The sequence below is a fragment of the Phragmites australis genome, chromosome 9 (genome assembly GCF_958298935.1).
Source record: "Phragmites australis chromosome 9, lpPhrAust1.1, whole genome shotgun sequence".
NCBI lineage: Eukaryota > Viridiplantae > Streptophyta > Magnoliopsida > Poales > Poaceae > Phragmites > Phragmites australis.
Genome location: NC_084929.1, coordinates 31228542 through 31253612, shown reverse-complemented (window position 1 = coordinate 31253612; position 25071 = coordinate 31228542). Strand labels below are relative to the sequence as shown.

At 45.4% G+C, this 25071-nt stretch overlaps 2 protein-coding genes across 3 annotated transcripts; both read right to left on the bottom strand.

Moving 5' to 3' along the window:
* Window positions 1-742: 742 nt before the first annotated feature.
* On the bottom strand, window positions 743-4996 carry LOC133929144 (probable glycerol-3-phosphate dehydrogenase [NAD(+)] 3, cytosolic). Its single transcript, XM_062375776.1, has 5 exons — window positions 4037-4996; window positions 2190-2411; window positions 1498-1745; window positions 1260-1399; window positions 743-1157 (listed from the first exon to the last, which is right to left on the bottom strand). Exons 1-5 carry the CDS (start codon window positions 4659-4661, stop codon window positions 1016-1018), a joined length of 1377 nt encoding a protein of 458 aa, XP_062231760.1. The 5' UTR covers window positions 4662-4996; the 3' UTR covers window positions 743-1015.
* Window positions 4997-6259: 1263 nt separating this feature from the next.
* LOC133929143 (probable calcium-transporting ATPase 6, plasma membrane-type) lies at window positions 6260-16374 on the bottom strand. Of its 2 annotated transcripts, XM_062375774.1 has the most exons (7): window positions 16079-16365; window positions 15153-15207; window positions 13127-15063; window positions 12880-13038; window positions 12308-12479; window positions 11834-12132; window positions 6260-7169 (listed from the first exon to the last, which is right to left on the bottom strand). In XM_062375774.1, the coding sequence occupies exons 1-7, from the start codon at window positions 16310-16312 to the stop codon at window positions 6864-6866; spliced, it is 3162 nt and encodes a 1053-aa protein (XP_062231758.1). In that variant the 5' UTR covers window positions 16313-16365; the 3' UTR covers window positions 6260-6863. The 2 variants fall into 2 exon arrangements, with proteins under 2 accessions (XP_062231758.1, XP_062231759.1); XM_062375775.1 differs by lacking the exons at window positions 6260-7169; window positions 12308-12479 and having other exon boundaries at window positions 11941-12132; window positions 16079-16374.
* Window positions 16375-25071: the final 8697 nt, after the last annotated feature.

The following is a 25071-nucleotide window of genomic DNA, read 5'->3' as shown; positions in this document are numbered from 1 at the left end:
AGCTACAAGCTCGGACGCCCCGTGCTTCTAGCGTTGCAAGATGAACAAAGACACGCCACCGAAAAGCAGCCCAAGGCAGTCCAGACCCCCAAACTGAACGCAAGTAGTAATGGGCAGGCACTTCTTTTTCGAATCAAGTGATGGGCCAACGCGCTCGCGCGTCACTCACACCTCACAAGCATCCCGCTTGTCTTGTGAGGAAAGGGAGGCTGCGAAAACGATGCTATCTCTAATCTCTCTTGCTGCTTCAGCTTTTGAGTGAAGAAGAAGAGTTGGTCATCGTGTAGGCGTGTTTCCCTGTCTCAGCTCACCGAGTCTCACGCAGCTCTGTGAAGAAGAAGAAGTGCGTCTGCAGTCTGCACACGCGAGAACATCCGAGGGAGCAGCAGTGCTTGATGTCATGCCTTGATCCTTCAACGTGAGGCGATCTAACCAACCATCTAGGGCTGTAAGTGGGCCTGCCTCTGTTAACGGGCCTTCAATGGCGTGACGTACTAGGCTTGTAAGATGCTAGCAGGCTTCTGTTGGGCCTCACGTTCAATGTTTTTTAGCCCGTTCATGGGCTTTTGTCTTGATTTTGAGACTTTAACAGGCTGTGTTGGGTCTCATTTGACATACTTGGTCCGGAAGTGTTTCACGCTTCAGTAGCAAAACTGTTTGTGCTTCATCAATTCATTCATGTGGCCATGTCACTGGAGAGGAGAGCTTATCAGTAATCACTAGCTGTCAGACTCCAAAGCGATCACGACAAATACAGATCTTTATTCCGATGTAAATAATGAATAAAACTGAATAATAACAGTTGTATATACAGGCGGACATCAGCCAGGTAGAACTACATGAAATTGGGGCAAAAGTAGATCCTGGCATGCTAAATATCTCATCATCGAACTCGCTCTACATACAACACACATTTGAGGGCACGCAGAGAAGGATCTTGAAGACCTGTATGTAAGTTTGCATCAACACCTCCTGCAAGCTCACAGCAAATACTGCAGGACGAAAGAACATATCTCTAGGCATTGGCATCACATTTAGCTAGGCCAAGAAGAGATGGCCGGTAAAGAGACTGGCGCTGTGCCATCTCAATTCTTTCCCGTGGATCATACATCGATTCATCTCGTATTGCCTGGAGGATGGAATCCGTTGCGAGCTCTCTGCAGGCGAAAAACGAAACAATTTAAGGCGCCTGACAGTGACAGGACAGTAGAATTGTACCCAAGAAAACATTAACAGTGATAGTCTAAGAATATTTCAACCTCTTGATTAAAATTTTGTAAAGTGTTTTGAGTATCGGGCACAGCTCAACAGGAGCAACAGGCTTCTTGATTTCTGGATGCGTCACACTTAAGCTTCCCTGGCTCAGGAGTTCATAAAATGCATTGACTGCAGAAACACCCTAAAATCACAGAAATGGTCAGCATATATAGCTACCCCATACCAAAAACCCACCCAGAAATTAAGCAAACTTAACACTATTAAGATGGCAGAACGAACCTGAATAGTCCCTTTGCCTTTGATGCTGTCCCCCATTTCCAGAGTCAGTTCCCCCTTTGCTAACTTCTGCCCGTACCATGCATTACGACCTTTCAGCAGTGTGACGTAAGTATCAGCTAATAAAGGTCCTGCAAGTTTCTCAGGTTCTTTCGCTAGGAGGTGGGTGATGTATATCATTTCAGACGTGCAAAGTGAAAAGTACACTGATTTGCTGGTTGCACTCTCATTGGTAAGTGCCGCCACCATACCTACATGATCATAAGATGTTCAGCAACGCAATGGAAATATCGAGCTCCAGAATAATTAGGTAGAAGGTGATAAAGAATATGTAAACATATATGGAAAGTCGGATTTACATTTTTTAAACCATGACATGAGAGCTGTGCATACCGTATTAACAATAGGGTGATTCTCTGTTGTCTGACAAATCAAGCGACATTGCATTTGCCAGAGACAACAGCATTGCAACATATGAAGAATGCAAATAGCATACTTCATGAAATGTGTCAGAAAGTATTGAACATAAGATGCCAAAATAGCAATTTTTTAGTTTGATGTTAAAAAATGCCATAATTTTGTTTGAGTATCTGATGTGGGCTGGAAAAAGGGAGGACCCGAATGATAGTTCCATTTCTCCCGGTTAATGTTTTTTGAGTCAATCTGAACATGAAGGACAGCAAATGGAAACTTACCAGCACCAATGGCATATACATTCTTTAAGCCACCCATGACTTCATGAGTAATGAGATCATTATTATCCCATACAATGAAATGGGGCTGCCTCAAAAATTTAGCAAGAGGTTTCCTCCACTTGTCAGCTCCACATATGCGAGCGTTTGCATACTCTTTGTTATAAATCTCAGAAGCAATGTTTGGGCCTCCAAGGTACAGAATATTCTCCAACAGAACTCCAGCTGCAATAAAAATCCATGATCAACAAACCACAAACAAAAGCCAAAGAGTACAACAGGGGGAACACATAAATGCATGTAAATAACATTCGGAATTGAGATAAAGAGCACATGATGTCAATTTCAGTTCGGTAAAACAAAACCAGGAAATGGATCACATGTGATGGGCAGAGACCAAAACACACAAATTTTTTTGGAAACAAGGCTACTAGCCCGGCTTTATACAGAAAGCCACAGTTCTTACAAGAATGAAGGGAAAAGGAAAGGTCAACATTCGGCAACAGCGATACAGACAAAACGCATCACCAGGGGGAGCTCCACCCTCCTACCACCATCCAAACTACCCGAAACAGACTTCAAAACATCATAGGACGAATGGCTTGTAGATGCAGCCACACTTAGCAGCTTACGCACGCCTGAGCCGACGTGCCACCTCCCTGATTCTCACAATGCCTGTCTCCACTTTCAATTTCTCATGATGGAGTAGCAATATCTTCCACTGCTGTAAAGTAAAAATTATTTTAAAAAAATGCTAGTTGGTTTAGAGAGCAGTTTTCTCTCAATTGCCATTTTATTCCTCACCCTCCACAAAATTACCCCCAAACCGAAAATAAGAAACTTGTTCTGTTCCTAAGGTCTACCTCCTAACCAGTTGATTGAAAAATCCTCCAAAGAAACTGGAATCCTGTGCCATCCTAAGACATCTTTCAAAACACACCACATAAACATAGCCATAGGGCATGAAAACATTATATGGTTGCAATCCTCCACTTATCCACATAAAGAGCAACCAACTTCACCAGACTATTTTCTCCTTTTGAGCTGCACAGCAGATTGTAACTTGTCATGGTACATCTGCCAAAGAAAAATCTTCACCTTCAAAGGCAGTTTAGACTCCCACACCTCCTGCATTCTTCTATTGATCACCCCTCCAAAGCAAATTTGCTTGTAAAGAGATTTTGTTCTGAAACTACCATGTTTCTCCAAAGCCCATATTACCCGATCATCCTCCAGTTCCAGATTCACTTTCTCTAGTAAAGACATCAAATCCTGCCATTGTCTGTCCTGATCTTCTCATAAAGTCCTTCTAAACTGAATATGTCATCCTTCCTCAGTGCGCATATCCACCACCTTAGCTTTTGGATTATTACATATTTTATATAGGTCTTGGAAAGCCACCTTCAGAGGAACCTCACCCAACCACACATCAGACCAAAATAAAGTAGCTTTACCATGCTAAATTCTGTTACATGTACAGAAGGGAACCATGGATTGCAGAGCAAACATAACACATGGGCATTCCCTTAGCTGCAAGATGAACCATTTGGTAAGGGGCTAACGGCATTAACTAGCTCTCCAAACACTCAACGACAGACAGAGAATATGATATATAACATCAACCATGCAATAAATATGAAGGTCTGTAGGTACAGACCAAGATTAGCCAGAAAAATTCATCAGGAACATTCCAGAGCTGTTGTATCTTGATCCAGGTGAGCAGCAATTAAATCTTTCTTTAAATTTGTTAGCGGTACTTCGACAAATATTACAGCTACGAGATTAACGAAACTAGTAACCCAACGATCAGATCATAGTAGATCACAACGAGACTTGAGCAAAGAACTCACTTGCATTGCTGATCATCTGCGTGGGTGTAATGATCCGGGGCACGGTGTCGAGCGACGCCTCGATCCCCTTTGCCAGCGAGATGATCAGCGGCGGGCTGATCCGCTCCTTCCAGTACCTCCCGATCTCCCCGAAGACCTCCCGGGTCTCCGTGGACGGCAGCCCATTGACGACGATGTCGGCGTCCCAGACGGCCTCCTGCAGGTTGGTGACGACCTTGAGCGGGCAGAGCGGCGTGTCAAGCATGTTGAGGCAGAATCCGTCGCGGAGGATCTCGTCGGCGTGGAGCGTGCGGTCCCCGAGTCGCGCCTCGACGTACTTGAGGTAGGCGCAGCGGCGGATGAGCCTCCGCAGCACGTCCTCGCTGGCGTTAATGACCTCGAAGAGGCGCTCGGCGTCGGCGCGGTCCACGGCGCGCCCCGCCCGGCGCCACACGCGCACCTGCACCCTGTCGCGGTGCCGGCCGTACGCCTCCTGCAGCAGCGCGCAGAAGACACTCCCCCACGCCCCGGCCCCCACCCCGACGACCCGCAGCGGATCGTCGTCCGCCTTCCCCAGCAGCCGCCGCAGCTCGTCCAGCTTGTCCTCCACCGCAGCCGCCCCGCCGTTCGCGTAGCTCCCCACCATCGTTTCGCTCCGCTTAACACCCTCGTCGTCACAAGCGAATATGCGAAGGCGAGCTTACTAGGCGAGAGCGGCGGAGCGGGAAAGGAAAGTTTTTGTTGGCGAGCCCGAGGAGGAAATGCGGGTGGGTTTTTTGTGGGGTTTGGCGACCAGAAATACCAAATCCCAGCGCGAACTCGCTGTCGGTCAGCAAGCCCGAGGGCCGCGGCCGCGCCGCCCCTTTGAACTCTGCTCCGAGGGGTCGTGGCGGCGCCCGCCCGGGGTCTTGTCTCAGCTACCAGCACCAACTCCACGGCGCAATCCTGTACGCAAGCGAGCGAGCGAGCATGAGAAAAACGAATCATTTTTCTACCCTCCGTCGTTTTCTATTAATAACGTTTACACGGAGGCAGGCGGCGAGGGAATCGGATCGGAGACGTTTTCGTGCACGAGGCGAACGAGGGCGGTGGAGACGCGTCCGAAAGGGACGGGCGCCGGAGCGGGCACACGGCGGGTTGGATGGTTTCGTTGTAGTAGCACCGGAGACGGAGACGTCAGACGGGTGATGGTCTGACGAGTTTATGGCGGCAGGTGGTCGTGCTTGGCGAACCAGGCGGTCCCCGTCCCCGCCTACCGTTGCGCCACCCAATTCCGACGTGCCCTCCCGCTCAGGGCCGACCATCGGCGTGGCGTGGTCCACGAAACTTGCGAGCTCTTGGATGATCAAATCGACCAGAGTCGGCCGTTTTAGTGGGTGGAGCTGGTTGGCTGGTGCTGCACTTGAGCACACCGCACCCAAGATGGCCTACCGTGATCAATTAGGGCTAGCTTGCCCGACCTCCCGCTTAGTTTTAGAAATTTATAAGTTGAATTGTGAGCATACTAAATATATTTAGGTGAGTCATGTTATTTTTATTTTAATTAAAAGCAGTAACTTAAATTATTTTATTTTAACTTATCATTGTAAAATCTAATATGAATTGAAAACTAGAAGCTATACTAAATATATCATTAATAGCTTTACGAGAAGCAACTTACTCAAATGGGTAACTGGTGGGTTGTTGCGGTTGAAAGTTAGCTGTTTCTATTCCACGTTTGTCCAAACGTTGTGTTTTCTTTTACTTTACTCTGTTTCACTTTCAGTGCGCATGTTATAAAAAATATACTTCGAAAAAATACAACCTGCGTCCACACCCAATTACCCACCTTAGTCTGTTCTGTTCAATTCTTCGATTCAAATATTAGTACCACTATTAGATTTCTCCTTTCTTGGAACCGAATCCGGATATTCGTTTATTAGTTTCGTACTGAACTTATAATTTGTAAAATACTCCTACTTGTTGGTCTCGTTTCTTCTCTGGTGAAGGTTCAAAGAGTAGTACGAGCACCTGCTGATTTTTCACTGTGTAGCTCTTATATAGTCGAATCATTTTCTTCAACTGCAGTTTGACTGACCATCATAGATGCCAAATGGTCAGAACTGTGGAATTCCAATATGTACTTGTCATGACTTGATTCAGTGTATTGTGCATGCAACACTTGTGACATTTTTAATCCGATATGAGCATATGACAATGAAATACAGAAAAGGGCACTGGATGGACAGAACAATCGTGTGCGCGTGCGAGCAAACATAACCTCTCTTATTCAAATATTATTTCAACATCAAATAAAATAAGTACAATTCGATTTACACCTGAACATAAAATGCAGATAAGTAGATAACCTGCAGATCACCAGGACAACAGTGCAGTTACCGAGTTCTTGAACTAATATTGCCACCGCAACAGCCATCAGGTTACAAACTGTACGTCCAATGACTGCAGACCGCAGTAGCAGAAACTCGCGCGAAGCCTTGGGAACCTTTAGGTTAAGGAAACTATATACCGAGACAATGATATGCACACTCATGCAATATACACTTGAATAAAGATATAAACACAATACGCTCCATAGAATGCAATGAAAAATCACGAGTTCCTTGTTTCCAGTACGCAACACTGTATCGTTTCAGTTTTGAACTTATATGATCCTCTTCCTCTGTCGATGCTGAATTCCAATACAAATCTTCTGGTTACAAATTCTTTTAATGCTTAAAGACCATCATAACGGCTGCTAGCCGAGGCTATATTACTCCACAAAATCACATTGACAAAGATATCTTGACAAGACAACCTTTTCCACTATGAAAGATTGGTTGATGAACATGGAAATAACAGAGTGAAACTATATTGCTTCTGGGCCTTCAGGAATCAACTCATAACCATGGGGCTTGATATCTGTTTTCCTATCTTCGACGGGAATGCACTTGAGGATAACAGAGATGATCATACTAACTGAGCCAAAAATAACACTGAGCAACCATAGCTCCCAACTCAACGGTACAGTGTTTGCAAAAGTGCCAAGAAATTCCACTATGATAACTTGGAATATGACAGTGGCTGTTAATATACTGACAAAGATCCAATTGTTGAATATCCCTCTGAACACATTGATCTTTTCCATTTCCCTACTATTTACTTCATTGAAAACCTGAAAGAATGGCAAATCAAATGTGACTATGACGTTAGTATAATGCAATGATTCCTGTATTTTCACTGGAATAATATCACATTTTAGTGAATTAAATATGTATTTTATCCTTGCATGTAATATAATCATAGCATCTAGGAATAATATGTACTCATGCATGGTTGAAAATGGTCTGCTACATTGTTGTCTACTATGTGGTTTTGTAAAGAGATCCTCAACATCATCACCAAGCCAAAGAGATCCTCAACATCATCATCAAGCCGCAGGACACCGTCTACTCCTTCTGGACGGCAATCGCCGGACTCTTCCTCGACAACTCCATGCAACGCACGATCTATGCCCAACAAGAGTTCCATAGCCTCTATCAAGGTGAATTGTCCATCACTGAGTACTGTGGCCGGCTGAAACGGCTCACGAATACTCTTCGTGACATCAGCGCGCCGATGACAGATCAAGCCTTGGTCATCAACACCCTTCGAGGTCTTAACTCCAAGTTCGCGCGCGCCATTTCCACCCTCACCGCGCAGCTGCCGCCGCTGATTTTTTTGTGCACACGCTCCTATCTCCCGCAAGAGGAGAACTGTATGGCGCATACGGCCAAGATGGAGGCAGCAATCGCGCTCCTCGCGGCTAGCTCTTCCGATGGGGTCTCCAACAACACCCCGCTGCCCTCTACTCTGCGCATGTCATCGACTCCCTTCGGTGGCTCCAACCGCAAGAAGAAACAAAAGATGGTTGATGGACGCTACCGCTCCTCTGGCAACACAGGCGGCACGTCCAGTCAGTCGGCCAATCCGCCAGCACAGGCACCTGCGCAGTGGACTCCGACGTACAACCCTTGGGCAAGGATTGTGTACGCTTGGCCCATGCCTCAGTGGCGTGCGCAGGGTGTTCTTGGGCCATGTCCTGGCGTGGCTCCTACTCAGGCCATGAACGCGATGGCGTCCCCGGCCTGCTACCTCGACATGGCACCAGCGTCGATGATGCAGCCCCAGATGCCACCAGCTCAACAACAATTGCCATAGGCTCTCTTCTCTGCACTCCAAGACATGAATACCAGCACACCACACTCCGGCGCGACATCGCACATGGCATCTCATCCTGGTAGCACTCATTCTTTCTCCCTGCCTTCATCTCCCTCTCATATAATCGTTGGCAATGTTGCTCCTTTATTGGTCACCCACATTGGCCATATTTCTTTTCAAACTGCCACTTCTCCCCTTCAGCTTAGGAATGTTCTCAGTTCACCATCTCTTACCAAGAATTTGATTTTGGTTCATACTCTAACCAAAGACAATTTTGTGTCTGTCGAATTTGACCCATCTGGTTTTTCAATCAAGCATCAACAAACTCGGATGGTGCTGCTCCGATGTGACTCCACTGTTAATCTCTATTTGCTTTGCGCTAACACTACTGCAACCGGCCGCCAAAGTCTTTATGCCACCACCTCCATAGAGCTTTAGCATGCACACTTAGGCCATCCGTGCAATGCATCTTTAGCTCGTATTCTACAAACTTTTGATTACTCATGTAATAAGTCCGTTGCTCATACATGTCATGCCTGTCGTCTTAGCAAACACGTAAGGCTGCCTTTCTCTTTCTCAACTTCCGTAGCAGTTTTCCCTTTCAATTGTTGCATTGTGATTTATGGACTTCGCCGGTTGTAAGCAATTTAGGTTTCAAATTCTATTTAGTCATCCTTGATGATCATTCTCATTATGTGTGGACTTCTCCGTTACGCCACAAATATGATGTTCTGGCTACTCTGATCTCTTTTCATGCCTTTCTTCGCACACAATTTCAGAGGCCAATTTTCAGCTTTCAAACCGGTAATGGCATGGAATTTGATAACCAAGCCCTATGCTCCTTCCTCGCAACGAATGGCATTGCACTACGGCTCACTTGTCCGAACACATCACAACAAAATGATCGCGCTGAGAGGATTCTTCGCACCATCAATGATAGTGTGCGAGCTCTCTTTTTTCATGCCTCTGTTCCCAACACCTTCTGGCCTGATGCTCTATCCACCACCACTCATCTACTCAATCGTCGCCCTTGCAAACCACACCAGAACATCACACCCTATGAGCTGCTCTTTGACTGTCCACCACAATACGATCACCTACGGGTGTCTGGCTTGTTGTGCTACCCTAACACAACAGCAACGGTGGCACACAAATTGGCACCTCGATCCACAATATGCATATTCCTCGGCTACCCCATTGACGCTAAGGGCTACAAATGTTACAACCTAGAAACAAGGCGCGTACTAACCTCTCTTCATGTCTATTTCGATGAGACGCGTTTTCCTTTCATGGAGCTCTCAAGCTCATGGGTGCCCTCCTCACCGGTCCCTACGCCCATCGTACAGGGTGTCGTACCTGTCCCGGTTCCCGTAGCGCATCATCGTGTCATACCGTGTTTGCCTACAGCGCACCCGCCTGGTCGGCCCAATCCGCAAGATGTAGAGCCGCCGATTGCACCAATCACGAACACAACGACGCCTCCCGCACCTAGTCGCGTCCTTGTTGGGTCGTCACCAGCAGTCGCACCCGACGCACAACCTACGTCCACACTGGCCACTACTCATGCATCGTCATCAGCTCCTATGGATCCCGTGGCCTCGACGTCTACTCCGGTTCCGGTGCACTCGACATCGGCCCATCCCATGATCACGCGGGCCAAGGATGGTATTATCGTCCCCAACCCGCGATACGCCAACGTCGCCACCACTGCGTTGCCACCTCCTGCGCCACTGAGTGTTTGCACGGCGTTGTGCGACCCTGCCTGGTACACGACCACGCGGGACGAGTTCTCTGCTCTCATGGCGAACCAGACGTGGACGCTTGTACCACGGTCGAGCGGGGCGAATGTGCTTATGGGAAAATGGATCTTCCACAACAAACAGGCGCCTGGCGGGTCCCTTGAGCGCTGCAAGGTGCGGTGGGTCATCCACGGATTCCATTAGCGACAAGGTGTCGACTTCGACCAGACGTTCTGCCGGTTGTTAAATCGGCAATGATCCGCGCCGTGCTCACAATCGTAGCCTCCCGTCGCTGGCCTGTCAACCAGCTAGACGTGAAAAATGCATTTTTGCACGGCGAGCTCACTGAGCGGGTTTACAGCCAATAGCCGACTGATTTTGTCGACGATGCACACCCGAACTACAACTGCCTCCTCTCCAAATGGCTCTACGGCTTGAAACAAGCATCGCAAGCATGGCATGATAGATTCGCTGGCTATCTCTGCTCCATCGGTTTCATCTCCATCGGCTCCAACTCCTCTCTGTTTGTCTTCGCACGAGGGACAGACATGGTGCTGCTTCTGTTGTGTGTTGACAATAGTCTTAACTGCGTTGTCAACAACACTTCTTCGTCGCATCACTAACCAACTCAACTCGGAGTTTCCCATGAAGGATCTCGGGCCGTTGCACTTCTTCCTCGGCATACATGTTCAGCGACCGAGGCCAGGTTCCTCCTCCATCAACAACAATATGTAGTGGAAATACTCGATCGCGCGGGCATGGCGAATTGCAAGCAATCATCGACTTCTGTGGACACCAAGCCCAAAGTCTCCACCAATGCTGGTGTTCTTCTCGAAGATGCAACCTTCTATTGAAGCATTGCAGGCGCCCTACAATACCTCACCATCACCAGGCTGGACATAGCACATGCAGTACACTAGGCGTGCCTCCACATGCATGTACCGCGTGACGTTCACTGGGGCTTGATCAAACACATCTTTCGCTATGTTCGCGGGATGAGTCACGTCATCAATCTCCATGCCTCATCGTCAACTGATCTTGTGGCTTACTCGGATGCGGAATGGGCAGGGTGCCCGGATACACAGTGATCCACATCAGGTTACTGTGTCTTTCTCGAGGACTCTGATTTCATGGTCGTCCAAGAGACAAGCCACCATCTCCAGATCGAGCGCAAAGGCCGAGTACCGGGCCGTCGCTAATGTCACGATCAAGTGTTGTTGGCTTCGCAACTTACTTGGTGAGCTAAAACATTCCCATCAACAAGGCTACAATGGTGTATTGTGCTAACATATCCGCAGTCTACCTATCCGAAAACATCGTACATCATCGGCGAACCAAGCATGTGGAGCTGGACATCCACTTTGTCCGCAAGAAGGTCACGCTCGGTCAAATTCGTGTTCTGCATGTTCCAACGAAGCTTCAGTTTGCAGACATCATAACAAAGGGCCTCCCGACGACATCATTTGAGGACTTTCGAGCCAGTCTCCGCATCTCCAAGGCCGATGCACAGACTGAGGGGGGGGGGTGTAAGCAAAGATGGCGTCGTTTCCTTTGTTCAGTTAGATCTCAGGCTAGACTCACGGCATCCGCACCCTTGTGCCTACTCTCACGAGCACGTAGTCACTTTGTAGCTGATTCAGTTACTCCACAGCTAGCTTCTGCACCTGTATAACTTCGACTCGAGAGTATCAATGCAAAGCGTGTTGCCTGTCTATCTCTCTCTCAGGTTTGCTATCATGATGAATCTCACTGCATATCACATGGAGCCCATTGGATATCCAATTAGTGGCAGAGCTAATCAAGTCATCGATGTTTCCTACTTACTACTGGCATAGGTAAAGGTGAAAGCTTTACAAATTGAATAATCGCGTATCACAAAGGTGGCTTGCACTGCTCATACCTGGCAAAACACGAAAGAGTTGAATATGAGGGTATTGATGGTTCTGTCAGCGTCCGAACCTTCAATCTTAAGGAGCCTCTTACCAGCAAACATGAGAATACCAAGCACAAGGAGCTGATATAAACTCTGCCCAAGAATATTTCTCCACATAACCTGAGTGATAAAACTATCTCCCCGTCTTACAGGTGATTTCTTCATCATTTCATCGTTAGGTGGCTCTGTGGCTAAGGCCAAGGCTCCTAATGTATCCATGATCATGTTCACCCATAGCAACTGGACGGCAGTAAGTGGTGCAGTACCTACAGTTTAGTTCAAAGTGGACAATATATGAAACCGTTCTAAAAAGGTGCAGCAAAAAGGAGATAGATATTAAGCAGGTAGGGGTGTGTCAATGTTAACCCAAATAAGATGCACAGAAATTCAAAGCAATCATGATTAGATACATAATAGTATAATGTTAGTATATTTGCACACCTATGATACACGCTGAGAGGAAATTCACTATCAGAGCCACTATATTAACTGTAAGCTGGAACTGCACAAACTTCTGAATGTTCAAGTAAACTGCACGACCCCATCTAGCAACATTTATAATGGTACTGAAATTGTCATCCATTATTATAACATCAGCGTTCTCTTTCGCAACCTGCATCCAGTGGAACACTTGCGTCACAAATCCACACTACAATATATCTCATACCCAGAATTCAGACCGAATTGAACAACAGATACAGTTCCAGGCTTCCAGCTAAGGGAAGCAATTGACTCCAAAAATAAGTTCATGCTTCTGTACTTCCTATAATAGGGATGGTAGCGTTTACAAAATATAATACAAGACGAAAGTTATTTAAGGAATATGCCTGTAAAAATAATACGGGCAATACTAATTCAGGAAAACTGAAAAAATACCGTCCGTTGCTTCGTCGAAAAAAATGAAAAAGATTTTGAGAATTTCTTACTGCAAGAGACAATTCCAACCGAACATATAAAGGGTCATCAGCTCATGGCAGCGAACAACAAAATGCAGTATAGGAACTCTAACTTACCTCAGTGCCGGCAATACCCATGGCCAGACCAATGTCTGACTCCCGCAATGCTGGGGCATCATTGGTTCCATCACCAGTAACTGCCACAACCTCTTGATACATACTTTTTAGGCTTGTTACCAATTTATATTTGTCCATCGGCAAGGACCGGGCCATTACCTGAGCTCATGAAATAGATTTGGTTAACTTTTGAAAATTGAATAAGCAAAGCCATTAGTGAAAGGCAAAGAATGAAGTAAAACTAAACCTGAATTTTAGGCAGGAGCTCCTTCAATTCATCTGTGCTCTTATCGTGAATCTCTCGTCCTTCTATTGCTATTCCGTCCTCAGTTAATATTCCACATTCCTTGGCAATAGCTTTAGCAGTGTTGATGTTGTCTCCAGTCACCATTCTTACTGTAATTCCAGCAGCCATGCAGGTCATCACTGCATCCCTGACACCAGGACGGACTGGATCCTTTATGCCAAAAAGTGCTATTAGTGTGTAACCATCCTCTGGTATAGTTTGATCATCAGAAATCTCATTCAGATCCTTAAACGCGATGCAAAGTGTTCTTAATGCCTCAGACGCAAATGAATTGATTATATTTAAGACATTTTGCTTCTGCATTTCTGACAGTGGTGTTATATTTCCTTCACTATTGAGGACACTATCGCACTGTCCTAAAATAATTTCTGATGCGCCTTTACAGAAGGACCGGAGGCCTCCATTAGGTAATTGTATTAGCACAGACATCTTTTTCTTAACTGAGTTAAAAGGCTCTATTCTTACTCTTGCGAACTTATTGTACTCATCATATATATCTCCTTGCAAGCTCAAGCCAAACTCCAACAATGCTGCCTCAGTTGGAGTGCCCAAGATGGTCTTTTTGTCATCATCTCCCTTCACAACCTCAGATCCAGTGTTCATAAATATGCCTTGTATAAGTATTGTCATAACTCTTTCTGAAATTGCAGCCTTTAGCTCATTCATATTTGTATCACCATTGACGGACTTGGATACATCACTGATCCAAACCTTATCTACAATCATGTGGTTGGTCGTCAAAGTTCCTGTCTTATCGGTGCAAATGCAACTTGCCGAACCCATGGTTTCACATGCTGCGAGATGCCTTACTAGTGCTTTGTCATTCATCAACTTTTTCATGGCAAATGCTAGACTAAGAGTCACAGCCAGTGGTAGACCCTCAGGGACTGCGACAACAATGATTGTCACTGCAATAGCAAAGTAGTTAACTATTGTCAATGCATCATTTGCTGACCAATTCAACAACCCAACATGCATTCCCTTGTCAACCAGGAACCTCACCAGAAGTACTAGAAATGTGAGAATAGCAAACACCAACCCAATATGTCCAATGATTGTGGCCACACCATTAAGCTTAACTTGCAAAGGAGTTTCATCCACTCCATCCTCATTAAGGCTATCCATGATTTTTCCCCACTCAGTACGCATACCAACGGCAGTAACAAGCATCTTGGCTGTTCCATCTACTACTTTACTCCCAGCATGAAGAAAGGGCTTTTCCTCGGAAACACGAACTGGTTCACTCTCACCTGACAAGCTAGATTCATCTATCACTAAGCAGTATCCAGAGATGAACAAGCCATCTGCAGGAACAACATCACCTATTGAAAGATGCAAGATGTCGCCCACAACCAAATCATGAATCAGAACCTTTTTGGTTTTGCTATCTCTAGTGACAAGGACATATATCTTCTGCTTCTCACGGTCCAGTTCCATGAACTTCCGGGATTGCTTGTAATCACTGGATGCTGTAACCAGTACCACCAGTAAAATGCTGAGTATTATGCCAAGGCCATCATAGATACCCTTTGGCCACCCCTCGGTGGCAAGACCAACAACTAGAGAAACCATAGCACATACCACTAGAATAATCAGTGTCAAGTCATGTAATGCATCCCACACAAACATCCAGAAGCTTCTAGGAGGCTTCTCAGCATGCTTGTTAGTGCCATACAGTTTCTGCCTGGTTGTTGTTTCAGTTTCCATTACACCATCTTCCAATGAGGCTTTGATTTTCCTAGATATTCCACCGATTCCTCCATGCGTCTTAAACATTGTAGAATCTTCACGAATGCCAGTAATTGCAGCCAGTTCATCTGGACTGATACAAAATCCTTCTTCGATAAGCTCCTGGGATAGGTGGTATCGTTTCACACCTGCATAGTTAAGTGATCAAGGTGAAATGCAACAGGGTAGTAATAATAAGAGCAGCAAACCAGATCGAAATTAGTTGATGAAACCACACCATCGATAAATTGAAGCGCTGCCTTATGCACGTTAATTACAACCTGGACTTTTCCCTGGGCAAGAAAAGCAAACATCTCTAAAGCAAATCAATAAATCTATCAAACATATAATAACTGAACAGTCTTTGGCAATTCGAGTTCAGTAGTCAATTGCTCACTCCAATAATCACTCAGAAGATGTGCCGTTGTATGATAATACCCTCTGGCAAGCTAAATAAAGAAAGTTCAAGTGGTGGCCTAGTGGCTCATCTCACACGGTGAAGTACTTATACCTCTTGAACTTCAACATTTTTTATTATACAGGTTGAGGCAATGCACTTTAATTCTTTCTATGAACACATCGTGTACTCATGCCACTTGACCATTAGTTTCCCTGAAATTACATGTGGCCCTTCGTTACGAATTTTCCTCGAGAAGTGGTCGTGCCAAGCCGTCTGGTCAGTGGTCACATGTGAACCTTCGACCAGAACATGCACGTAGAAAAGAAGAGCACTGAATACTTCGTTAGCCGTGCATTAGCAATGGACGACTCCGGAGGCTAAGCACCTGCCCCAGGAGACAGTACAAATGAGGGAATACATCCTACATTGACATGACCTGATGGGAATCCAGTTTGAGGTGGAGACATGTTAATGCCATTGCTGCCAATAGGAAGCACAAGCAGTGACCGGCGGAGGTGGACGCGCGCATCCACATCACGAGGCTAACCCGGAGGAAGTTTCCGAGCAATTTCCCCAGAGCCCAAACGCACCACTTGAACGGTGCGATTGTAATCCCTTCGCCCGCACAAGTAATTTTTTCAACAGTTCAACGAAAGCGACGGCACGAACGGCTCCACGAGCTGCACCGGCGCCGGCCTCGGTCTCTGCAGGAACGCAGCGGTGGGGGGGGGGGGAGGAGGGAGGGAATGGCGGGGGGCGCCTACCAGGATCTTGCGGCGATGGGCGTCGTCGAGGGCGTGGAGGCCGGAGAACATGCGGAAGCGGCGGCGGCGGTTGCGGACGACGAGGCCGACGGCGCGGCGCCAGCGGAGTCGGGCCTCGCCGGGCGGGTTCTTGGCGGGGATGTCGAAGTGCTCGTTGAGGTAGCTGTCGATGCTCCAGCTCCTGCCCGACTCCATGCTCATGCTGCTGTGTGCTGCCTCTGCTCTCGCGCGCATCGTCTCCGTCCTGCTGTGTGTGTGTGTGTGTGTATACGGACCGAGGAAAAATAGTAGTACTCTAAAGAGGCCCCGTTTGTCGTGGCAAGTCTAAAAACACCCCTGGAAAAGTTTGAAATATGACTATGGATGGTAAATGTCAAACGTTTGAATTTTTCTATGAAGCTTGGATTGCAATAGTACGGGTAAATAAAATGTTTTATAATAGTGGAAAAATGCGATACAAATAAATTATACTGTAACAGAACAAGCCTTCAATGGGTAATAGGTGCATAAGACATGCCTTCCAAGAAAAAAAGGATATGCATGACATAAAAATACTAGTATTTGCCATTCCTTTTAGCGTTAGTAACACCTTCACATCACCAGTTGACAGGTCAAATTAATGTTCACAGTGGCACAGAGCACCTGTACCTTAAACTTAGAGAAAACAGCATCCTCACAGGGATCAGGTAACAAAAAACAGATCGCCTGTCACGTAGTAGTATAGCAGTAGAACAGTTAAAATGTATCAAATTGGTGACAGGAGACAGATGCCAATGAAATTTCCAGACGCTTTCGGCGTACTAATCTACAGTTCATATACATGACTGGCTCCACCCACGATCAAAATGTAAAATTAGATAATATATATGACTGTATTTACCAAAATAGATAATATATCGTCGTATTTATAATTTTAGCATTCGTATTTGATACCTCATTTACCAAAAATTGATTTTCGATACACCATACCCAAAATTACACGGACCAGTGTACCGAATACGATACTGTAGCGAATATTCGACACACCGTGTGCCGAATTCTATAACAAATATTCAGCACACTGTAGCGAATATTAGGCACCGAATATGAACAGTGTCGCATATGAACAGTAATAACAGTGGGTTGAATTTCGTTTTCCCTCTTCTTCAAAACGGCAGTATTGTGTTACTCCAAAAATTTTAAAAATTGTTTTTACGTGTTTCATAATTCACATGCAACCTATAACTTGTAACAATCGTTAGTATCTTAAATAAATTTTCAAAAATCTAAATTTTTTTTTTAATATTCTTCTTATACGATGGATTAATTTCTAAAATTATTCCTAGCCCTAGGTTATATGTTTAAAATATACAAAGGATAGATATATCACCAGCTGATCTTTTCTTTAACTTTAGCACGTCAAATGCCACCAATAAATTGAATAACGGTACCAAAAGAGAACCCACTACGCTCCTTGTAGGTCTGATAGAGATATCAGGCTGCTATCTGCAGCTGGTCAACGGAGATTAGTCTTTAATTCATCCAAATGGGAGGCGGGGGGGGGGGGGGGTGCAGCACCCTCTTGAATAATTGGACCATCCTGCCCAAGGCCAATAATGTCTTTCCATACCGTTCTTCCTACCATACACAAATCATAATTGACACAACCGTGTTCGTTCGATATCTTCTTACAGGAAGTGCGTGGTTAAATATCTAACCTTAACGGTAACAAAGTTATCGCAGCCAACGCCATACAGATAACCTTGATATGCGTTGATCTCTTCATGAGGTCCTGCTGCCAGCGCGCATCATGTCCATCTAGTGGGAGCTCCACCATATGTTGCTTGCCACTAACAAAACCTGCATCATCATACAGCAGCAACAAAATGGATATTATTTAGCTGGTTAAGAGGCTAAGAGCCTACCCAGGAGCAGAATAATGAATTTTGTTAGAAGTGAAAGGGATTCATCAAACACAACGCTAACACTGCAAAAAGATAAGACAAGAACAGGATCAGCTTCAAATTTGTACTTGCCTGTAAGACTGGAAGGACATCCAAAGGAAGTGTAGAAAAACATGCATCGGAACAAAAATTGAGGTAACCAACAACTGTCCCCTCATCAATTTGAAGGGACCAATGATTCGCCTTCGCCATTCTGAAGTTTCCTTCTTCACCGACATCTTCTCCATCACGTTCAGTAGACAGCTCGATCCATCAGGTAAGTTGATGATGAACTTCCAGCCACCACTGGCCCCGTGCTTTCCCTGCAGGCCTCTCAACCGTAAAAGTCCCGCCCTTGTCAGGTTGCTGTCTACTGTATTTGTGGCACTAAACCTCTCCCGGCACCTGGACTCGAATAAAGACTAATCTCAGTTGAGCTGTTGATTTAATGTTCTCGGGACCAAGCTAGATATTCGCAAGACAAAGGAATTCCTTTTTTTTTCTATGTTGAACAGAATTTCAGGACGAGTATGAAAATTAGTGCACTACGGAGCTTTGCTGTTTTTTAGTGTCTTAAACACAACACTCATTCTTCAATGCGAAAAAGTAGAACAACAAGGTTGTGTCATCTAAGAGACTAAGATCAGCATAAGCATAGTTAGGACTTCTAATTTCAACTACAAATATATTAAGTGAAGACGATAAAATAGTCGAATCCAGTTGCTTAATATTATCATTTCCAACCTGATAGTCAGCCAAGTTTCACTCAATAAGGGGCACATACTTTGGCAGACCATCTTCAGTGGATAGACGCAAATCATGTGGCTTTTCCAACTTCCAATAGCCAAAACACGGGATAAGTGGGTCTTATGCTATGCCACATTTCTATAAATGCAACAGAAACTGACTTTCTGAAACTAGAAATGCTATTGGAATAGCCATACATGTCAGATAACACCTAATAATAGCCTGGCAGAGATATTAATCAGGGACGCTTGCCGATATAATACTTGCACTATCTTCATATTGTTTTCTGCTGAATTAGAAGGCCTATCAAGTATCGACATTCAGCCGCACAAGCATACGAATTTTGTGCTCTTTCATCCACCCTCTACTGTCTTACACAAAACTCCTGTCCCACAACAAGAGCTCAAAGTTGCAAAATTGAAGTAAGCTCTGGAGTCAGGAAAAGTTGTTGGAAATGTTGGCTCAATTGATTTCCTTGTATACATGAGACACCAACGAATTGGCGGCGGCAGCAGAAAACTGCACATTATATTTGAAGAACCACAATTCATTTATCTAATATCTCTATAAAAAGTAGCAGACCACAATTTCTTGACTGAATCGTATACAGCGAATACAAATCGCACCATAAGCTGAAATGCCACACTACACCAAGAGCTAAACGCCTGTTAATATTTTCCCTTACCTTATACCCAACTACACAAGAGACAATGCCTCCGTTGTCATGTACTTTTGAAGTGCGCCATACATGTGAGTCAATCCAGCAAGTAGAAACGCAGTAATATCCGAATCCCACCAAAATTCAGCGATCAATGATTTACCTATCTCCGTCTTTTCTAGTAGCACATATATGCCTCCTCCTCCTTTTCCTCGCGGTTGTCGCTCTCGACGGTGCGCAGGACCTCATCCTCCTAGTCCACGGCCCGCACGGCCTACAGGTCCCTGGAGGCGGGCGGCGCGGAAGGGAGGCCGACGGCTGGCGCGGAGCCGTCGATGTAACAGTCCTGGCGAAGACCGTGGACCATGACGAAACCCATTCGTTCCCACCGCGCCCGCGCCGGAGGCGGATAAGAGGGGAGAGCCGGGAGGTGGCGCCGCGGAGGACGGGAGTGCGCGGCGGAGGGTGAGTTGGTTCTTGGGAATTTTTTCGAGCTGGCAGGTCGAGGGATTAATTAAAAAAAAATTGCCACTCTCCCACGTATGACCCCTAGGGATATTAACAGCCCTGATCCTTGTTTCCCACCCCTATTCAGAGATAGAGATTGGCCAATTTTCTTGTGGAGGTTTAATATGAGTAAAGTTCTCTTTTCGTTGGGTACGTCGAGGGTGGGGATCCGTCCCTATTTCCCCACGGGCCATCAAATATATAGACTTTATATGTATTAACTCAATTAGTCCACTTTCAATTTAGAACCTAACCTATATGATAAGTGTCCAGCCCAACTATCCTTACTCATTAACCCTAAGTGCTGATCTTGACTTGAGTCCCTGCCTCCCTGGTCGCACCCACCCCTGACCCTAGTTGCTCGCTACACCTCCCTGGTCGTCGTCGCCGCCGCCACACCGACTACCCCAGCCATCGCACTTCCTTGGTCGTCATCGCAGCCACAAGAAGCTTCACCTCCCTCGGCCTCCCCTTGTTGGCCAAGCCATCGCCTTGGCTCTCCTCGTCGTCGGCAGATCGCAGATGGGGTCATCTCGACTGGAGGTGTAGGGAGGTTAGGAATTGTTGTTTTGATTTGACAGGGAGGACGGGGAATTGGAGATGAAGAACTCCTTCTGGTGTCCCTTGATGTTGGCTCCCTCCATCCCTACTCTATCCCTCATGCACAGCGGCACAGGATGATGCGTCGATCGATCAACGTGTGGTGACGCATCGAGCCGCCCACACACGGTGACATGCCGAGATGCCGACATGCGGTGATCCGCAGGTCCAATGAGCATGGTAAAGACGATGTGCATGGCGAACGACGATAACATGGTCTCGTCTTTCGAGCCTGCGCCCACAATACGCCCTCCGACATCCGTTTGCTTAATTGTTAGCAAGGGCGGGTTCCCCATCGGGTCCCTATTCCCCACACAGGGACTGTGATGGAGAGAAAATAGTCCTTGCGAGCGAGGACAGGAATGGAGAGGGATAATTTTTCTTCGTTTGGGACGGGGAGCACATCCAGTAGTTCCGGGTTCTATTCCTTTCTCCACACGATGCAATAGCTTTGGTTTGGAGAACCATTCCCCGATTGGTGAAATTGTTACACGATCACGCGTCGGTGAAGTGGCGAAGAGGCTCACCGACGCTAGGGAAGAACGCGGGTGCGGAGCTCGATTCAACCAGAAGACAATGGGATTTGCGTGGGAATCGATCGGAGAAGACCTTAGTGACCTTCCTCCGTAATTCTCTTGGATCGGGCCTAGTGAATCTGTGCTCGATGGCATGGTGCTCGACTGAGAGAAGATGTGAGGGAGAAATGAGCGGTAGAGTGGATATTTTTCGTGAGATTCCACATCGGTAAGGATAAAAAATAAAGATATTAGGTGGCGGTTGGAAATAGCTCAAAGTGACAAACAAGAGTGTTTTTTTTTAGCTTAGGTAGTATTTTGGTACATCGTAGATGTGCTTTGGGAAGTTGTTATCGTAAAAAAATTAATTAACCCTAGTCAAGTGGTTGCTGCTGCTCGGCGGCTTGGCCCATGCAAAGGTGGCAGAGCTGGGCTTGAGTGAGGAACGGGACGGGTTGGCTCGTCCTAGGTCAGAAACATAGGCTGGGCTCGAAAATGTGGTAGAAGTCAGGCCAGGATGCTAGCTTTGAGAACTACGTGGGCCTCTTCATGTTCATAAGTACCTACGCGGGCCTTCTACTGACCCAATCGACGGAAGAAAATTTTATGCTTTTCGTAGAAGGAAATTTTATGTTTCTTTGGCTTTTTTTTTTACTGCAATTGGTTCATTAGTAATACTCGCTCAATCTCTTTTCTTAAAGCACTATCATGTATTTTAAGATTCAAATTTCTTGGTTTTTATCAATATTACCCTATCAGTACGTGGATGTAGCAAAAAAAAAAAACGTACCATTGATTGATATTTGAAAACGTTTTCTTATGGTTACGATTTTGTTGTAACGAACAGCGTATTATGTGAGAAATTAATTACCAAAGTTTAGTTCTAAAAATTGTACTGAATCAAATGGCACCTTATGTTTTGAAATGAAGGGACTATAGTGCTTTCTTCAACACTGTCATGAAATCACTATGGAGATTATGAGAATTGAGACATAATTTTGTCATGAGAACCAGTACAACCGATTACGGTGTCCCTAGCAGTCTAAAGATGAGATAAACTCTCCTGTCGTAATTGACTGCTCCGTTTATTTTCGTTAGCGGATTGACACGTCTACTTCACGCATATTTTTTTATAAGTATGATAAGAGAAGACTAAAAAAAATTCATTAATTTTAAACATATAAATATTTATTAATTAATTAATTAATATTTAATATATTCATTTATGAATTTATCAATATTTAACATATTTATTTTATTATGAAAAAATAATAATACTTTCATGTATGTATATAATTTAATATATAGACGATAGTAATACAACCTAACTAAATTTGTTTCATTTTTTTAGTTTTAGATATTTTCTTATGCATTTTAGAGTATTTCAACCGATTTATTAATATAACTATTATTACTTTCACTATTTTTTTTTTAAATTTTGCAAAAAATTAAGTGCACGTACACATACATGTATATATATACATATACATATACATACATATCGTTATATACATACATTCACATACGGAAGATCCACGTGAACAATCGCTACACTTTAATAGATTCTGTGCCGGTTGACTCTGAACTGGAGTCCAAATACAACCGGCACCATTGCTTCAGCATGGAATATATTCCAATGAGATCTAGTCTAATGTAGTTGTGGCTTTGACTCTATTTATTTATAGCATGGTAGTAGTAATTTATTTCTTTTTTATTTTACCATATATAATTTTATTTAGTTTATCATAAATTTATAATGATAAATTATTACGTGTCATACCATAAATTAACTTACATTGCACAGATTATTTCCCCTGCAGTGGTTCCGCACCCGAGATTAGGCCAACGGTCGGCAATGAAGCCCCGCACGTGGGATGTGGCCCGCGAGGCTCCCGAGCAGCCTAGAAATTTCCCGGTCCGCACGCGAATACCTCGGCGTTACCGACCTGCCAGCCACGAACCACCCCAGACCGACCGACCGAGTCCACATCCAACCCGAGTACCAATTCCACCTCCCTCTTTTGCTCTGCCCAGCGGCCAGCCGGCCAACGTCCCCGCGCACGCCAGCGCAGAGCCGTGCCCGGCAAGGATTCCGCTTCGGTTGGCGCCAGCCTGGTCCCTCCACCGCCTCTCCCCGCCTATAAATCACGCCCAAGGGACGGTCTCTTCCCCTTGCGCTCTGGCTTTCTTCCCTTGGTTTGGTGTTCGGCGACTTTTCGTCTCCAGTCGCGAGTCGCGACGCCACGTCGCGTCGCGCTTGCGTTTTTTCTTACTTCTCTCGTTTCGATTTCGAGCTGAGTCGAGTCGGTTTCTTCTCCGCTTGATTTGTGTGGCCGATCTTGCCTTTCCTTGCTCGCAGATGTCTCAGCTCACGGGAGTGATTCGGGATTGATCGAGTTGTTCGGTTTGCGGTCTATTTTTTCTTCGATCTGATTCGTCTCTAGTCTTTGTTTCGATCCTTGTGTTTCGTGTGCGCCTTCTCAGCGTGTGGGTGCAGGGTTGGATCCGTTTGGGAGATGAAGCTCTGGGTGGCAACGTGTGGCGAGGGGATCAGGCCCTGGAGGTCCAGGCAGGTCAGTGTGTCTCGGATCCGTTCGTTTCATTGGTTTCGTCATCTGGATTCGGTGGTTTCAGGCTCAACTGGTTCGCTGTGCGGTGATCTTAACGTCTGACCTCATATATTGTCGAGCGGTCGCCTCCGATGGTTAAATCATGGGTGATTGCCCGGACACCAGGTGGATACGAGGCCCTGGGTAGATTCTTATTGTAACCGCTGATGTCGGTTGTGGTATATGTTTGTCCTCCTGTAGATGAAGACGAATTGAAGGACGGGTGATTTCTGGTTAGGGAGAGATGTGTTGAAGGGTGGAGGTTTGCCTATGATCCATTGGTTGCTTTTTATCTGTTTCACGGTTGTTTGTGATGTGAAGATTGTGATGCGAGTGATCAGGAAGCTTGACAGCCCTTGATGGAAGTTTTGACGATGATTTGACTGGACGGGAGTTCATAGTCACGGAAGAACAGCATCGTTTGGATATTCTCTACCTCTCATTCTGATTTATTGGTCTGCGTGGTTCAATTTCTGTCCACTAAATTCTGATATTTGGATTGTTGGTTTCTCTCCAGCAATGGGATCGTATGGGTTACCGACAAGTTCCTTTCTTGTACAGCAATCGGATCTGTCAGGGTGCCGCGAGTTTTTTAGTCAACAACAATCCTGTTAATCTCCTTTACGTAACTATTTTTCCTCATAGGCTATCATTGGTGCTTTGCTATTAATTCTTAGATCTCGCAGATATCACAGCGGATAGAGCCGCGGCCGGTATTGCTGTCATCGTCTGATCAGGCTTTATCCCTGCCCTTCTTATTTGATGAATGTTTCTGCTGTTTAAGGGCTTCCACTGTCTAAGTCGATACCATAGAATGGTCTGTCATTGCAGGTCCCTAGCTGATACTACCAAGAGCAGTTTGGTACCGGGTGGAATCTCTCTGCAGTTCTTTTTAACTAACACCTTTTCTAATTCATTTGAGACTTATGTCCAAAAATAGATAGTGATTATAGAACGGCCTCTTGCTCATCGCAGGTTACTAGTCGATATTCTTGCAAGGGCAATCCAATGCCGAGTGAAATCTGTTGGCAGTACTTCTAACCTCTCCTAGTTCATCATTACTTCGACAGCATGTTAATATGAAATTATAAAATTGTTAATGAGAATTTTGGATATTCGGATTAATCTGCAGTGGCAGAAGATACCAAGCATGTTTTGGACCTTCAAGCTAAATGGAATCCTAGAAATGCAAAAACTATGCTCTCCCTTCTACGCCTTGACACTCACTTCTATTCTACATGTGTCTCGCGCACAGCTTTAATTTTGGTTCTTGCTTGCCTTTCTGTGTTCGCAGATCTTTTAGCTCATCTGACTGGTATTGTGTTCAATTCGGTTGTGATGTACGGTTTGTGATCCCTAGTTTTAATCTAGTTTGATTTGATTCATCTATTTCCGATATCTATGTTTTGTGCTTGCCTTCTCCCACGTTGTTTGC

Coding starts and splice junctions, on each gene's coding strand:
- LOC133929144 (XM_062375776.1), bottom strand. CDS start 4,661: ATGGTGGGGAGCTACGCGAACGGCGGGGCGGCTGCGGTGGAGGACAAG. Junction 2,412..4,036: donor GCAGATGATCAGCAATGCAA/GTGAGTTCTTTG, acceptor TTTTTATTGCAG/CTGGAGTTCTGTTGGAGAAT. Junction 1,400..1,497: donor AAGGCAAAGGGACTATTCAG/GTTCGTTCTGCC, acceptor CTGTGATTTTAG/GGTGTTTCTGCAGTCAATGC.
- LOC133929143 (XM_062375774.1), bottom strand. CDS start 16,312: ATGCGCGCGAGAGCAGAGGCAGCACACAGCAGCATGAGCATGGAGTCG. Junction 12,480..12,879: donor TGGGTATTGCCGGCACTGAG/GTAAGTTAGAGT, acceptor CACTGGATGCAG/GTTGCGAAAGAGAACGCTGA. Junction 12,133..12,307: donor CCTCTCAGCGTGTATCATAG/GTGTGCAAATAT, acceptor ACTAAACTGTAG/GTACTGCACCACTTACTGCC.